General features: G+C 43.9%; 1 protein-coding gene and 1 long non-coding RNA gene across 9 annotated transcripts in view; one reads left to right on the forward strand and one right to left on the reverse strand.

Annotated features, from left to right (window-relative positions):
* The window catches only part of FAM172A (family with sequence similarity 172 member A), a 571,031-nt gene extending 562,224 nt beyond the window's left edge, over positions 1-8,807 (forward strand). For all 8 annotated transcript variants that reach the window (XM_053586593.1, XM_053586616.1, XM_053586662.1 and 5 more), the window contains one exon: positions 8,629-8,807. In XM_053586593.1, coding sequence (XP_053442568.1) covers positions 8,629-8,780 — 152 coding nt within the window. In that variant the 3' untranslated portion in view covers positions 8,781-8,807. The remainder of the gene's footprint in view (positions 1-8,628) is intronic.
* LOC128582631 (uncharacterized) lies at positions 374-14,620 on the reverse strand. Its single transcript, XR_008379091.1, has 2 exons — positions 14,170-14,620; positions 374-754 (listed from the first exon to the last, which is right to left on the reverse strand). It is a non-coding gene; the product is annotated as an uncharacterized LOC128582631 (long non-coding RNA).
* Between the last annotated feature and the right edge of the window lie 3,158 nt (positions 14,621-17,778).

A 17,778-nucleotide genomic window follows, 5' to 3' on the forward strand; every position in this document is an offset into this window, starting at 1 on the left:
TGCAATGACAACAACAACAAAATAAACAATAGAATTTAAAAAAAAAAAAATTGTTGGTATCTTTAGTTTGTAGGCAATCTGCCAAATTGGAAATACAATAAAGCATATTAAAATATGATAAAACTCCATAAAAAGTCACATGTAGATAGGGATTTTTCTGGCATTATCAAAATCCTAAAAAATATGCATTTGCTTGGATTCTTAAGAAATATACTAAAGTGTATGATTTAATTCTGCAAAAGGAATTAGATATGAATTTCATTTAAGAACAGATACAATACCTTCAATTTGAAATGACCTGTCAATTTCTTCATCAGATAGTTTACTGTCGTCAAGAAAAAAGACATTCGAGGAAAAAAAATTAAGAATTGCATAGTTTTGAAGTATTTTATTCTTTATCTGGAAAAGGATGAGAAGTCTTAGGTCAGGCATCAGATATTTCCCCAAATGTTCCTATGCTTTCAAATGAAAAACCAATTCCTCCCAAGTTTTTGACCAAGGTTAAGTTACAAATGAAAGTTATTTTTTTGCTCTTGTACCTAAAAATTTAAGCCTCTACCTGTCAGGAACTCTGGTTTTCAGCCTCCACTAGTCAGGAACTACCCATAGTCACTCCATCTCACTTTGGTTCTCAGAGAAATGTCCATTCAGTTGTACCCTCTGCTGGTCCTCCTCCCATCATCTACCTCCCTAGAAATTGCTGATGGGCTGGAGGTCTTGAATTCCTCTAGGTGAAAATTCCTCAAAATTGAATCTGTAAAAATAAATAAATAATTCCAAGTTTAGCATTTTTATCAAACAAAATAAATTAGTGAACAAATGAGTCAAAATATAACCCTAGGTTTGGGAACTATGTGTCTCTGGTTGGATTAATTGCATTTTTTAAGGTATAAACACTTATAAGGAGAATAATAGACAATACTTACATCTACTACTTTTTTCACCCTCTCTTTGACCTTGGTGGAAACATTGCTTTTAGTATCAGATAGGGCTCTCAGTTTTCTACTCTGCCAGGAATGCGCTAAAATCTCTTATTTCCCACCGAATTCCACAGACAAGGGGATTGACCCAATAGCTAAAAGGCCTAAGTTTTCTCTTGTTATCACTTATTTCTTTTTACTTAACTCCAACCTCCCAATCCCATTGTGTCTGAAGAAGGTATCTCTGATCCAGTTCATCTTTCTGTACCTCCAAACAATTTCTCACAGGCTTATTTTTTTAAAAATCATAATTAAATACATGGCTTTTTTCCAATAAGTGTTCACACCTTCTCTGGGTACTTGGATAATCACGATTTATCAACTGAAGAAATATTGATGGTTTGTTGTGGTGGTTTTTTGAGGGTTTTTTTTTTTTTCCTTTTCCTTTGCTTCAGTAAATTACTTAATATCATCCCCTGGAATAACCACCTCTAAAAATAACCCTAGCACAGAGTGTCACAATTTGGCTTTCATACAGTTTTGAAAGAAAACCATTAAAATTGCATTGATCTCTCAAATATTGATCTAGTGCTTGATATCAAATATCAAATGAGACGCTGTCAGTTGGGTTGCTGGTCGTTGTGTCAGCTGTTGGAATTCATGTCCTTTCGCTTCTTCACTGTCATATGGATTCGAGTTGCAGAGTATAAGATTTTCATGATTAAAACAGTTAAATCAATTATTTTCCTGATTTTCACATTTCTGGTTGGACCAAACATAGTTAAAAGTCTACCTGAAATAATTTGTCACACGATATGTGTGTGTGTGTTTTCCCAGAGGAGGACTCACTCACTAGGCAGTTGTGGTTCTATTTAGATCGTTACCCTAATTGGGAAATAATTTCTGTGTCCTTTCTTTCTGATCACCTGTGCTTTATAAAATCAAATTTGTCTTTTTCCAAAATATGTAGTTGTTAGAGCACCATTTTAGAACTTAGAATGAAATCTCAGCCATTTCTAAATTATACACACATGCACTACAATAGGCAAATTGCTGCTTTTATTGTTGCTGACAAAAATATAACTATAGCAGTTGGCAGGTGTGGAGATTAGAGAATTATTTAAGTGAAATTGAATCTATATGTATTTACTACTTTCTCAATGACTGTGTTTTCTAGCAGGTTATGCTATGCTTTTATTTCCCATCAAATCTGGAAATAGTTAATTGCCTTTGGTTATATTTAAAGTCTCAAGTCATCCTTTTCTTTCCTCCCTACTCTTTACTTTGTACATCCAGAATTGCTGATTACACTACTTAGAAATATGGAACACTTCAGGTAGGAAACTACAAGTGAACACTGCTGTCTAAGCAGTAATGACTGAGAAACGCAGAGGGAAGCCTTCTAGAGCATTGTTTAAATTGTACGCTCAGACGCGGGAGGAAAACATCCCAGCCGCACGAGTTGCTGGTGTCCCTTTCCGCTTGTTACCTTGAGTCCGTTTGGGGACAGCGAAGCGAGCGAGGGAAGCCGCGCTCTCCCCAGCACCATGGACAGCGCCGCGCGCGCCCCCTTCCCTCTTTCCTTGGCCAGAACCCCAAAGTCCGGGCCCTCGCCAGATTCCTCCCCGACCACTCGGACCACTCCCCCACAGTAGGAGACTGGCTCCCGAAATCTCAGGATCTGAGCCCAAAGCGACCGTGAGGGGGGGGGGGAGTCCTGCTCGTTCCCTGCCGCTGTTAATCAGAGCGCCCAGAGTCCCCGCATCACTTGCCTGCGCATCTCCCCGAGTTTGCGACTCGTCTACGCTGAAAGCAGCGCCACTCTTGTCCTTTGGATGGTGGGGTCTTCCCTCCCCGCCACCCCTGCCCCGACTTTTCTTTGGCCACTTTTCACCACCACCCCTGAGCTGGCCGGGTCTGTGCAGACCGAGGGTTGAGAGGTCTGCGCCAGGGGCGCACTCCCGAGAGTCGGGGGCTGGGTCTCCAGAGCCCCGCGCTCCCGAGGACGCACGTGTGGACCCGACCGGCCGCGTCCCCTGCTTCTGCCTGCGGCGGGGGCTGTGGCAGCGGCTGCGGGGCACCCGGCGCGGGGCAATCACCCCCCAGAGGCGGCTCCGCGTGGGGCGCCGGGCGGCCGCGTGCTACAAAGCCGGACAGCAGCTTCCCGACGGCGCCCAGAGGGGCGCGCCCGGCTCGCCCCGCCGCTCCCCGGCTCCCCGACCCGACTCCGCAGGGCTTCCCCGCACTTCTCCCTGTCCGGGTTTCTTTTTTTTTTTTTTTTTCAACTGTCCGGTTAAGTAAAGTGCATTTAAAGAACACTTCCGTGCGGTATCTTTGTCACTGCGTGTTCTCCCTAGCAACACTTAGGTTGCCACCCCTACAAGGAGACCAGTTTCTGAAGATTTCAAACTGCATCTTACTGTATTGAAACTCGCCGCACTTGCAGGCTCTAAGTGAAATCTCTCCTCTCCCACCGGGACCCTATTCTCGTCATCCGCTCTCTTGAACCATCGTTGGAGGCACAAATATTACATTTAGAGATAAGGAGAAACAGCCAGAACCAAATGTCTGTTAAACACCAATGGTACAAAAATAGTTTCAAACCAACTTAATCCAAAGTTTTCCAGAAAGAGGCAGGGATAAGTGAAAACGGGAGAGAACTCTCATATCTTAAGGGGTTTCTTTCCCATGAAAATACCCTCGATAAAACGATTTCAAAAACTGCTTCTGCGCAGCAGCCTGGATCACAATACATTTCCAGAAAAAATTATTCTCTATTCAGCGAAGTATTATATTGAAAAATTTCAGTGAGTTCCTAGATTTAGTAGCAATTTACCTTCAAAACACTGTATTTTTCTGTCCCTGAAGAGATACAAATATTTTATTAACTGTTTCACTGGTTAGCAATTTAGTTTGTTTCCTCAGAACAGCCGTAAGCACCCCCCACTTTGTCATGGCATTGCTCACATGAACTGTTTGCCCTTTCTTAGTCTACAAAGTTACTGCTGAGTTATTTCCAAAGATATTTGTTTCCCTGTGGTTTGGTCATTCTTTGGGTCCCAAGAGTTGTTTTGCTCAAATACTGACAAATCCTTGCTAATAGAGAAACTCCGCCATGCCAGAAACTATCTAAACCAGCAGCACAACCTTCCCAGGAAAACGGGGGAGAACTCAGGTTGTTGGTATCTGAAGAGTGCATGACAGCAGGGGGCACCTGTTGAACTCCAGTGACTCCGAGACTCACGTCCTCCAGGCCACGGTCAGTCTCCCACTACCTAAACCCACACCTGAACTATCTCCATGATGTTTGCGTGTCTTTGGCCAGTATATTTTTGAGGAGCTCATTCCATGAACTGAACTGTCATCTTCACATAAAAGAAATGGATAAATTCTTCCTAGCCTTCAGGAGTTCCGCGTTCAGGAGCAAGAAAATGGAATCGCGTGCTGGGAAGGCCATGGGGTTTTCCTTTATAAGCATGGGGTGGGGGGATTTTTGGTGTTTGGGGGGTGGAACGGACAGCATTTATTGAACTCCTGGTACCTAACATTGGCTCTCTCAATGTGAGTTTTGGAGAATCTCTTTTTTCCATGCGGGATTTATCTTATGACTGGGGTGGGGGAGGAATAGCTGAGATCTACATTTAATTAATCAGGAATTTCTTACTTTAAAAAATGTATATTCCTGATCCAAACAGGAATAAAAATAAAAAGTTTCAGAATGACTTTTCTGGGTTATTACAAGTCACAAAGTTCCAGACCTGAATGGATATTTCAGGACAACTTTTGCTAAAGAAAAATATGGAGAAACGTATGAGAAGCTCATTTTCCTTATAATAAATCAAAACATAAGAGAATGCTAATCAGGTACCCCGCAAAGGAGCTTCTTTAGTGATGTCTGCTCACCACCTGTGTGTGCTCCACGGAACTTTAGGCCATTTTACAACATCGATGACCATTTCTTCTTTATTATCCAAGCTTTTCTTTTAATTCCAACTTCACTCTTTTATAGAATTGCTGCTCTCCTATCCACTTTTTTCCTTTAAAGTCTTTCAAAATAAGTGTCCTTGTCTCTTGTCCATTTGTCAAAGTCAAATATACACTACCTATTTAATTAAAGAAAAGTGTGTATTTCATATGTTATAAAAGAAGAGACTTCTTTATTTGGTTTCTTGGAAATCAATAATCTCCAAAACATTTCCCAAGACCCCTTGAGGAAGGGAGAGTGTAAACAATAACTACCAAACTTCAACATGACAATATTGTTTAAAATCTGCAGGATGATCAAATCTGCAGGAAGTACGATGCACTCAAATTTAAATTTTCATGATCAACTTTCCACCCTGAAAAAAATGAGAGCGCTTTGCAGGAAGTAATGTGAGTGATTTTAGAATCCCGAGATTATATAGGAAGGAGCCCAAGCTAGCTAACTTTTCTGCAACTTGCCCAGGGAGCACCCTTGGAGATGGGGAGTTCATTCTAAACTTCTTTACCATTCATCTTAGTAACCAGACTGGTCTTCAAATAATTTAGTTGGGAAGTGGCCGGATGACTGCAGGAAGGTTGGAAAAGATAGTTGTCCCCATTAAAAAACAAAAGAAAACAGGATTTTGGACTTTCTTGACACAATTAAAGGCTTTGGTAACACTCCTTTATTTTACCTTATGCTGTGGAGGGAAATCACCTACTTCTCTAGCAAATAAAACTTTAAAAAAACTTTAAAATAAATTCTATAGCTTAATTTCATCATTTTAAAGTTACTAGGTATACAAAGAAACAAGAAAAAGCAATAGAACAACTGGATTACGCTTTAGCTATTTAGCAGTTTAACATTAGAGGAAAGAATACACCCCGTTTTCAACTTAGCCAAATTTGAAAACTACATGTGTTCCTGGAATATTAATACCTGAGTAGAGTCAATTTGCAGGAGATTGTACACTAGGATCTCAAGAAGGTAATAAAATGTATGAAATCTCTTGAGTTAATGGTTGGGGGGATTTGTAAGCATTTGAGGATCTGGTGACCCATTTTGGAAGTACAATGCACTCAAATTTGAATTTTCATGATCAACTTTTAACCCTGAAAAAAATGAGAGCCATTTGCTTAACTTAATCTGAAACATATGTCTGCACTAGTAGCAGGTTTTTGGTGTGTGGCTAGGGCTGATCAAGTTGTAAATTTTGTCCTTTAGGTTTTCAGCGCCTGCTAGCTTCAGCCTAACACCTACAGGGAGACTTTGCGGGGTCCTTCACCAAAGCAGCCAAGGTTTGACAAAAGGTTTCCAAACCACTCAGCTCTGAGTATTAGTAATTTTCCCAAGAGTGGAACATTTCTATAGAAATTAGTTCCATAAGTCCTAAAAGTAAGTAACAAGTTAAACTCTCCTTTGTTGAAGCAGTGAGTAAAATATCTGTAAAGAGATACTGTTCTTTAATTTGCAACCATTGCCTCCCTCACCTGCAAACCTTTCTTTAAAGAACAGATAATGGTCCAAGACCAGTGGGTGCTGTGAAAATGACATCTTCCTTGACAGAACAACAGACAGGTCTTTCTGGCTCATCTTAATTTTTTCCATCAGAAACTTACAACTACTGATTTCCTGTCTTTGTGTTTCAACACAAAGGAGCCCCACCACCACCACAAGCCTTTTGACTATCTGAGAAGAATCACTTAGTGACTGGAATAAATAGACATTAGTATCTACAAATCATCCTTCTTATGAAGCAAGTTTTATAGTGACTGATATTTACAATATTAAAAGATATCTCTTTGTAGATATGATTTTCAGTATTAATATACAAATACTGAAAATACATCGAAATACTTTTAAGGCAATTAATGATGGCCCATAATGACAAGTGAAAATAATAGGTTTCTTAAAATCAGCTTAATTTATCCTGGAATGGGAATGATATGAAGTGGATGGTAGACTCTAGGGGTAAATCTCAAGGATCTTAAATAACTACCTGGACCTTCTTCTTGAAAACCTCAATCAGATTACTGGAGAAAAAGTTACTGAGGTGCTTTTTGAATGCATCAGAATAGGTAATTGAGCCAGGAATGTGCCCTAACTTCAGGTGCAGAGTTTCCCTAAATTTTATTATTATATAGATTAAGATGGGCAGATGCCACACAGACAATACTTTAACCCACAAGTGAACAAAGGTGACAAAAACAAGGGCAAAAATAACATTACCAGCACCGTGCTAATCAAATGCTCTCGCAAATAGTTGAGAACAACGGTGCTAAAAGCTGCTTTAATTCTGAAACAGTAGGTCTTGAGACACCGAGCGCCATCTAGCAAGCAAAGTTAGAATCAGAGTGCGCTGAGTGTAGCACAGAGCTCTGCTGACCAGGCGAGGGGAGGCAAAGCGGAACTTAGGATGCACTTGCTGTGGCATAACCATCAGCCTAGTCCTACCTGAGCCCATCGCCCTACCTGCAAGTTGGTGCTCTTCGCCCCACTGGCCAGCTCAGACTGAACAACTCAGGAGAGAAGAACTGTCTCTGCCTCCAGCTAAGGCTAAAGGACAGCCCTCGCAGGGTTGCTTATTGTCTTTAATTAGAACAGGCTGCCTCGTCTCTCCTCTACCCCCTCCCCCAAACCAGCCCAGCATCTTAACTAGTTCTGCACCTTCCTATCCACATGGGGACAGAGAGCAGTGCCTGAAAGGCTCACCTTGGGCTGAAATGACTCCCAGGGCTTCAGCGCAGCGGAGCACGCATCACTGGGAAATCTAGCAGGATTTGAGAAGTCATCCCGAGTTTACAAGGCTGCTCAGACGCCTCTGACAGGCAATCTGAGCTACCTCCGAGTAGCATAAGACACAGATTTACTTAACAAGCCAGGAATGGTCATGAAAACTGAAGGCTGTCTTCTAAATATAAATAGTATAACTTTATTCTTCTCCAGGTAACTGGGTCTTTGATATTTCCTTTGACTGAAGAAAAATCAAAGGTAGCAAAGAGGCTGACAAATACCCTGTTGCTGTGCAGCTTGGGAGGGGGAACCAATTCTTCCCCCCCCCCCATTTCATTAAGTTTGAATGATGTTTATGTAATTATATTCTCTCGAACTGGGCTAACAATGTAACTACAAAATAAAGCTTCTGGGATTTTGATGTGAAGAAAAGTAAAGAATATCCTGCTGGTTTCTGTATGGGTACAGCCCTATATATATGTGTATTTTTTAAAGCAGTCGATTTGAATTCAAAAGACTGAGAGAGTTCATCTCAATAATGTGTATGCTTTCTAAAGAACTGTTGAGTCTTCCTGGAATTTCATTTTAAAACTGGGGAAAAAACAGTGTACATGAATGCTAGTCTTAAATTACTTCTAATTTCTTGCAATTGAATATTGCCTCTGTAATAGCTCATTGATTTACATTGTTCTCAGAATACAGAGCCAGAGCTTGGGTTTTCTATTGTTCTGGCCCCAGCTCCCACACCACCACACATTTTTTTCCCAGTGAAGTGAAATTGTGTAAAAAACAAAACCAAAGATTTAGAATGAAATATTGAAATATTCCGGTTGAGTTTTAAAAGCTATTCCAATCTTAGGATTGCTTTTCAATAAAAATAGGCATAATAAATATGAAATAATGGTTCTCTTTATTTTCTACTGTTATTTACAGTGCAAAACAACCACGTCAAGAATAAAGAAAGCATTAGATAAGAGTATGCTCAAAGTGCTCATTAAAATATCTCCACAGGTTATAATATCTACAGAAAAAAGAAAAACCTGAGAAAAATCACAACCCACCCAACAAACCTAAGATGTAAAGAGAGGACTTCAGAGCTCAATCAACAATTTAGGACACATCTAAAACATTTCTACAAAACCTCCTTGTCTCTTTATGCCTGAAAACATGTGTAAAGATCTGAGCATGGACAGTATATACAATTCATGCTTCTCCTTCCCCTTTCCCTCTCTGAAGTTCAGAGGAAAAGTTCCCAGGCAAGTCTTGCCTCCGGATCGCAATAAAAATTTAACTTTGTGTTTGTGAGTGTGTCTCGTTAAATAGCACATTTCTCCCATCAAGGTCTTCTTAAACACGGAATCTTCTTCTAGACAGGGTACCCAGCTGTTTAATTTAACATTGATTTATTGCTTTTAAAAGTAAATTTACACACATGCCAGCAGCGCTCCGTTTTGTTTCCCCAGACTCTTGAGATTTATTTTCTACTTAGCCCTTGTCTGACAAAACAATGTTCTCTAACTTTATTACACATCGATGAGGAAATCTGTCTTATTTTTGTTCAGATTTATTGCTATGTTACTTGTGGGGACTTTTGTGATCCAGAGAGGCTGAGGTCCAAAAAGAAATAGAAAATTAAACAGAGTTGATCACAAAATATGAGTTAAAACCTTAGAATATGGCCCAGCATATACCAGCTTGCAGGGGGTGGGGAGGGTTGGGACAGAGGATAAGGCTCCCTAGTGAGCACAGTTACTCGGGAAGAAAAAAAATTACTTTAATGAACAGGTAGCATTTGAAGGTGGAGCAAAGGACTCTGGGTCCCTGTACTATGCATATCCCTAAGTTCTTGCTTAAAATGTATTTGGAATTGTAGGGAGAGAGTCACATCTGTTGACTCCCCACCGTGGCCACCTTACCTCCAGGCAGAACTCCCAATTATCACAGGTTCGTGGTGACTGAGCCTAGGGGAATTAAGATGGACTTTGAAGTAGCTTTTACGGTACACTTCATCTACATTTGGGTTTTCTTTAGTTCTCATTAAAAGGGCCACTTTCTTCTTTTCATTGACATACTGTCTTTGTGTCCCTCATTTCACACTAAAAAAAGTTCTCTCATCAGATCAAGTGCAGAAAAGGAGGAGACGACATAATAACATAATCACGACAGCAACAACAACAAACACCTGGCCCTGGGGGGTGAAATCTTTTTTAAAAGAAGGGTTTCTCTATAAGTTATGGTCCTTCAATTATAAAAAAAAAAAAAACACCTCAGGTTGAGAATGGAGATAATAAAAGTGTTTCTGAGATTAAATGATATGATGGCAGACTTAAAAAATCCCTGTGATGAGCTTTCCTCTCCCAGCCTGGTTTCTCAGGAAGGCGTTTAATAATCACTTTAGAGCTGCTCAAAATGAGGAAATGAGGAGGCTATCTCTTTTCCAGCAATAAGTAAAGATATGACAGGTCCTGTTACTGGACGAGGGAGAACTTGGTGAGGTATTTCCTTTCTTTCCTCTGCAGACACAGCCCCATCCCAGACCCTGTCTGAGGCCGACTCATCGGTGGCCTCCCTCGCCCTGGCCAGGGAGCCCTCAACAACATGTCAACAGGCTTCAGTCATTTTTGCCAACCTAAGAAGAATTTTTGTTGTGATCTTTCTCCTGAAAGCACATCCAAACACGTTTGCTCATGCAATTCCAATCAAAGAAGAAAGAAAAAGAAAGAAAGAAAGAAAGAAAGAAAGAAAGAAAGAAAGAAAGAAAGAAAGAAAGAAAGAAAGAAAGAAAGAAAGAAAAGAAAAGAAAAGAAAAGAAAAAGAAAAAAGAGGGGAAAGGGGGGAATCGCCTTCTTTAGGAGGGGGAGGGGAGTCACTGTGAAACCCTGGAAATTCTCCTATTCCTATTAGGAGCTTTTTTTCCCCGTTTGCCCTTTGAACAGGGGTCCTGTCACTCAGGAAGGCGCTGTCTCTCCAGCCTCCTCCCCATCCACCCACAGCCAGCCCCGCTGGGCCTCGCAGCCCGGGCGCTCCCCGCCCTCCCAGAGCACACAGTGTCCTCCCAGAGCGTTTCCAGTCCGGGCCGGAGTGCAGAGGGGCGGCCCCGCCGCGCAGCCGCCCGCACTGTCCGCCCGCGCCCCGCGGACCCACTGGCCGACCCTTCCCACCGCGGGGCCACGACACAGCGCTCGGGCCCGTCACGTGGCCGCGCCCCCGCGGAGCCCTTTGTTACGCCCCGGGGTCCCCACGCGCGGCCCGGCGGCTGGGGCGGAGCCGCGGGGTGGGCGCGCCGGGCTGCCGGGCTCTGCCTCCCGGCGGTACAGCCCCGAGACAGCCTGGGCGGAGGCCTCAAGCCCTGGGTCCATCAAGACTCCCAGTCCTTGCGGGGCACCAGGACTGGGCCACCATCCAGAGCTTCAGCCCCAGTCACAGGGCGGGTGTAGGTGGGGGCCCCGAGGGCGCGCCTCCGCCCAGGGGGTGACCAGTGGGCCGACTTCCTCCTCTTGGTTCCGCCACACCAGTTCCTCGTCTTTTTTCTGGGCTCTTATCCTCTGCCACGCTCAGAGGCTCAGTGGGTGGGAGTGTGTGTGTAAATGTGTGTGGGGTGAGTGTGTCTGTGTGTGTGCATGTCCAGCTAGGTGGAAATTTCATAAGAATATGTCCTAAGCTTACAACTCCTCGGATGGGGGAGGATGCTCTCCTGTAAACGGACTGGTGGGAGAGTTTAAGCGACTTATTTGGGAGGAAATAGGGGGTCAGATTTGGTCTAAGTGGAACATCTGCAAAACATTCAAGCAGCTTATTCAACAAAGAATCTAGCCATTTATTGTAGAAATAATAAAAAGCCACTAATGATTATGGTTCCCACCCCTTCCCCCAAAAGGCCAAATCCTAATGAAATAATTCAAAGGTAGGCCTCATTTCTTAATAGTGGAATTAAACAACAACAAAAAAGAGCCCAACTAAACTTTCCAGCTCTGCCTTCTTAAAGGCCTGGGAACCTTGCTGAGAAATTAGGTAAATAAAAGGCGAGTTGGAATTTCTGTTGAGCTGAGGCTGCAGTGCCCCCGACTTGCACATAGTTCTGCCTTGATATGCAATTAAATTACAGTAAATTCCTCTTTAAATAATAAAATTTGGAAGACTCTTCAGGATTCGAAGATGTCTAGGGTTAAGTAGCTTTTAAAATGTCAGTTTTTAAATGACTTGTGCAATGAATAGCTACCTTTAAATCCTAAAACCCTTATAAATATGCTATACATCTGGGTGCCAGTTTATCTCTCCATATTTCTTTTTAAAATGAGGAAAGCATTCATAAAAAGCTACTTGGCACACTTTATTTTAGGAAAGCAGATGTTAATTTTTTCACGTATCATTTTATGACCAAGTACATGTGTAACGCTGGAAAGCATCCAGAACGCCTCCATTATTTGCTAAATGACTGTTAGTTGAGGCATATTATTCTCAGCCTAACCATGGTATAGGTTATATCAATAAAGTAAACATCTGTGATTTTTTTTTAAACCAGGGGAGGGTAGTATAAAGAGTTACTTATAATTGAGGGGGGAAAGGAGTTTGGGTAGGAAGAGAACACCTGCGGGGTAGCAAATAGGATATTTATATTGTTTGGTGCAAAACAAAGTCCCTCAGTCGGGCACTCGGGGATATTTACATGGCGGGAGATAAAGTTGAAAGCCTTTCCCCGCGTGCCAAATGGGATTCTCCCTATGGCCTTCTGCGTAGCAAGATAACAGGTACTGAGCGCTCCTGGCGGCGTCGGGCCTGCTCCGCCGCCCCCTCCCTGCAGCCAGCCCCAGGCCCAGCCCGATGGAGCCAGGCGCTCAGGCTCCAGGAATTCCCAGGCACCGCGGAAATTTCAGCGGGGTTCCCAGCCTAGAAATATGCTCGGGAAGCGTCCTCATTTGCCCTGCGTCGCTCGAGGACGCCGGCGCCCAGGATCAGCCAGTGGCGTGATAATTAATGGAATACAATATTTATGGTCCTCTGTACTGACTGAGGCGAGCGCGCCGTGAAGACAGTCTGTGGGGGTCTGACAAACAGGGGGTGAGTGAACAAACATAATGACCGGAGTACTTATGTCTATCCGGTTTACTCACTTAAACCCGAGGTATGTAACATCATGATAAATATTAATACCCACCTAGACAGCCCCACAGCACCGCTGGCCTCCTAAGCTCTCTCTTCCTGAGCGCTGCCCTTTACAAAAAGGCCAGAGAGGAGGTTTTTAACATAAAATGCTGCAAATATGAAAAATAGGTCACCAATAAAATTGGTCTCAGCATGGAGCGTAATTGCAACAAAGTGCCGCCGAATAAAATCGAGGAGTGAGCTGGCTGAGGCGGCACAGTCGCGAACCATCTGGTGTGTATTAAAAGTGGTGCTGTAAATATTGCTGAGAGCTAATGCATTATCGGCTTCTATAAGTGCACAGGGCCTGTAAGCTTTCCATATGTTAGAATATGTAGATGGGTGAGAGGCAGGAGAGGTGTCCTATCAATCATGGGCTTCTAAAGCATTGTTTTGCCCATTCTGTGTGGATTTTTGGCCCCCAAACTGTAGGATAGTCATTCTCATCCTCTCCCTCCCCCCCAGCTCCTCTTTCTCTTCTTCTCCAGCTCTTTCTCCCAGCTCCTTCTTTCCATGCCTCCTCCTTTTCCTTCTCTCCAAGGGGATAGGGCAAGCCTTGCTGACGTCACTCACATCAGTAAAAGAGTAACTGTTTCAGAGAGGGAGAAAAAAAATCATCTGTTTTTCATCATTGCTAAAGTTTTTCCTTTTTAATAGAATGAGCTGCCCAGCCTGAGCACTCCTTCTGTTTTGAAGCTTATAGTCAGCACCACCAGCTTTGGTGGTGGTGGTGGTGGGGGTAATGTCCAAGAAGTTCAGAGATGTTCTTCAGCCTGTGAGCTGAATGATCCTATATGTGGCTCTAATGCCAGATTCAGCTCAAATAGATAAACTCATTAAAATAAGGTGCAAAGATGATGTCTTCTAGAGAAGATTTCACATCCACACCTCCTAGGTTACTTTCAGCAAGGAGTCTCCTAGTCCTGTGACACTTCTGCTTTGAATCCTGGAACTTCTTCCCTTCCCTAAGCTCTTCCTCCATAACGTCACCCCCCACATACCAAACCGCCACACACAGCACAGCTAATAAATTTCCTGCTGTCACATTACTTTTCTGAGGCAAACAGAATCTTGCTTTTGCTGATAATATGCCACATTTAAGAGTTTACCATATCACCCCATCCCCTCTGAATACTCCCCCCCCAATAGGCTTCCACTATAAGTTTTTTTAGTCAAATTCAGTGCTAGGAAATTTCACTGCATTGTCCCACAGAGATCATTTTCCCTCTTCCAAAGTTGGCCTGGTCTCTTTCATTCTTCCAGCTCCGTGTCACCCTCTCCTTCACCTTCCTTCTCTCCCCACTTCTCTCTCCTGGGCACATACAGTACAAACTTCCAGCACTTCCAGTGTGTATAAACCTGCTGGTTATGACAACCCAAGTTCAATGAGCAAATAAATAAAACTCTTACTTTTCTTTTGGCTGCCGGCTGCCTTCCCCCTCTGGCCGTTGCCTCCTTTAATTATAGGAGCTATATTTCTTCCCTGAGAGACATTCAAGGGGACTTTTAGTTGGAAACTCCTTTCTGCTGAGTTATTTTGGAGCCAGGACCAGAGGCTGTGAGTGAAGTGCAGATTGAGACATATCGAGTTCCTTCTAAAAGGATCATTTCATGTGGGAGGTTGGACACAAAGTTTGCACTCGTGACTGGCATTCCAGTGAGAGACATGCATATTTTAAAACAACAAAGCAAGCTGGAAAGAAAGCTTAGGGGAGGGGGAAAACTTGGAAAGAAGTTACTAAGTGACAAACATCTGTCAACGTGGGATAATTTGTACACTCCAATGTAAAACTATCTGCCTAGTTTGATGGAGTTCAAGGAACAGGGTCTAGCAGAGCAAAGTGAATGCATATTATCCCTGTGAGATATGGTTCAAAGACACTTGCCCCTAAGTAGGTGTGAAGTCTTACAAACAGAATGATTGAACATAATTTAAAAATGTTTCTTATGATAATGGAGGCCTCTAATATTGCATTTTCTCTGATAGTTAATACAAAACTAGATCCTATGTAATTTTGAATGATGCACTTTATTTAAAAAAAAGGAGAGTGATAAAGTAATATGCAGGATGTTTGTTATGGAAAATAAGATGAATTTTATCTCATAACAAAACAAAGCCAAGAGAAAGAAAGAAGGGGAAAAGCTTGAACAACCCCTGGTTGCTATGTTCTAGAAATCTTTAACTCTAAGTACCAGCTTTACATGTGTATAAAAACATACAAAGCCAAACATATAAACATCCACCTCTCTTCATGTCATCAAGGAGAAATGGCAAAATATTTTCAGAGGATTTTTCTCTCTCATTTAAGCTTGGCGTTTCAACAAACATATTACACTTTGACAGAAAGCAAAGCAAAAAAAAACAAAAACTTCCCTCTTTAGGAGGAAAGTTTTTAAAAGCAAAGTGAAAGATCAGGCAAGACCCTGGTATGTCTTTTTTATACACTGAATCTCCCACCACCACATGGAGACTCAGGCTCCAGCTTTCACCGAGAAATCTTTTTCTCCTCCAGATCTGAAGACAAAAGGAGAGGAGGCCTGGTGGTGAGCGGGACATCTCTGTTAGTTGTCAGAGCAGGTCCATGGGTCAGGAATGCTAATGAGCCTCTTGGCCGGCTGAAGACTTGGTTCTTTCTCGCACACCCCGACGCGCGCACACTGGCTCCTGCAGGCCCACTGACAAGCACACCGACAGACGTCGTTCACCACCCTGTCTCTCTCCTTTTTCCTCTGAGCCTGGAGATCGATCGCTGACCCCATGGTTGGGCCAACGCTTTATTTATCTGGCTGTGCAATGATATTATCAGCCTTAAACATTATATACAGTAAATGTCTTCCTAAATCAACACAATAAGATAGCTTGCAGAGACCAGCTTGGTCTTTCTTAAAGAAATCCCTGGCTCTCTCTCTCTTTCTTTTTCTTCTTCTCCCCTCCAGACACCCCTTCTCCCTTCCTTCTTTATAACTGGGGGTATTTACACTCTGGACTTGGGGATTTGATCCATTCCTTTCAGGATGGTTAGAAGAGGTCTTCCCCAGACTGGGAGATAGCTAGACACCATTATCCACCATCACCGAGATCCCCATCAGGGGTTCTCTTGTCAGCACACCCAACTGCCTAGACCCACTCTATTCACAGGATCCGGATTTCTCAAAATTGGGGTAGAAGGGAAGGCGGGGTGAGGGCGGTGGGGGATAGAGTGTGCAACCTTGCACCGTGTTAATTGTTTTCTTTCCTCTCAATTACATTCATAAACCTATTTTCTGCATTGCATGTTATTTCTTTGTGCTTCAAAATTGAAACCACGTGCAGCTTTTTCCCCTCCCCTCCACACACACAATAAATGCGCTGCCCCCTCCCCCAAACCATCACGCAACTATTTACATCTTGGTTACTCACTCTGCACTTCGGCCCAGAGAAGAAATTGGCCCCATGGGCCTAGGTGAGGCTTTGTGAAATCATCTCTCAAATCCAAATCTCGGCCCCCTCAGGCCCCCATCTCCCGGGAAAGGCTCCTGGAGTCTCCTCTTGCCCACCCCCCACCCCTTGCACAGGTGGTTGAAGCTTACAGAGGGAGAGCTAGCAAGGAGGGCATCCGGGGAGAAAGGCAGCTCCGCAGAGGCCGGCCAGGCCCACCCGCCACCCACGCTGTACCCTGGCTCGCCCACCAGCCAGGGTCAGCGGTGACCGTTGGCGCCTCTGCTGCTGCTTGGTCCTGGCGACCTGGGCACTGCGGACCCTCCAGCAGTGAGCAGCCGCTCCCTGGGGAGCATTCCAGTCCCAGGTCCTCCCAGGCAAAGAAGTCCCACCGTAAATAAATAAATAAACTCCAAAGGGGGGAGGGGGAGCGGCAAAATGGATTCGCTGACAAGGAGAGATAATAAATGAGAGGCGCTTTCAGATAGATATCTCAGACGTGAAATTGCGCCCAGCTGGTTGTGTAAGCAAACAAATAGTCTCATGTTAGGAACTCTCAACTTGTGGCTTGATGAATAGAACACGACAGAGGTAAATGGGTCTTTAACTCATTTAGGAATACAACTCTTTGGTTTCCCAAGTAAAAGGCCCAGTGACGCCACGGACCCTGAGCAGGCCCTTTAACTAGAGAGTTTTATTAGTTCCCACTTGTGCCCCTTCATTCCTCCCCACGCTCCTCATACGCTGTGATTTGCAGAGATATTCAGGTGATTTGCTCTGAGGAATCGCGGAATATGCAGGAAGAGATTCTGCTGCTGTAGGAGTTAATAAGGAGTGCCTACGAGTGAGTGGAGGGAGAGGAAAAATACGATTTTTAAAAAGAAACTTTTTTCCCCACACGTCCCAAGCAGACAAACTCAGGTGATCTCCGATGGAGAGGACTCCAGATCCCCCGAACCCCTGGCGCAAACCTGGGCAGTGGGAACTCGGGAACGACCTGTCTTAGCAGCTGCCAAAGACTGAGAGCTTCCAGCAACCCAAGGAGCAGAGTTCCCAAAGCCTGAGGTTATCCCAGGGGACAGGAGGGGCCTGCACTCGCGCCCCTGGGCTTCCATCAGGCCTGGCCCCTGGTTGGGACGTGCGCGTGGGGGCTAAGGTCGGACCTTTCCTCGCTACTGCCAGGCCTTGTACCTTGCAGCATATAAGGCTCAACCTTGTTCCCTAGCGATTCCCAGAAAAGAGCACGTCCCCAGATAGCGTTTCTGATGTTTTCCACAAAGCTGTGGCTAACATAGTTTAAACAGGCTTCAAAGTCCCTAAAGTCCTCAGTTGTCCAGCAAGTGTTTGAGTTAGAGCAAATGTTTGACTTTGCTAGGTCACAAGCAAGGTGGAGCGTAAGTCTCCTCATGTCCGCAGCTCTCCAGCTGTTAAGTTGTATTTTCTCTGGCCCTGGGGAACCAGTGGGAACTAGCCTGCTGGGTTACCCCAGCCCTACTTTCCTGATTATTTAGGGCTGTGACCGCTGGGGCACCCAGAGTGATGTCTAGAGGCCTACACCTGCTGTGGCTTCACACCGGTTACACGGCTCCCCCTGGTGCCTA

This window comes from Nycticebus coucang, chromosome 1 (assembly GCF_027406575.1).
Source record: "Nycticebus coucang isolate mNycCou1 chromosome 1, mNycCou1.pri, whole genome shotgun sequence".
NCBI classification, from domain to species: Eukaryota; Metazoa; Chordata; class Mammalia; order Primates; family Lorisidae; genus Nycticebus; species Nycticebus coucang.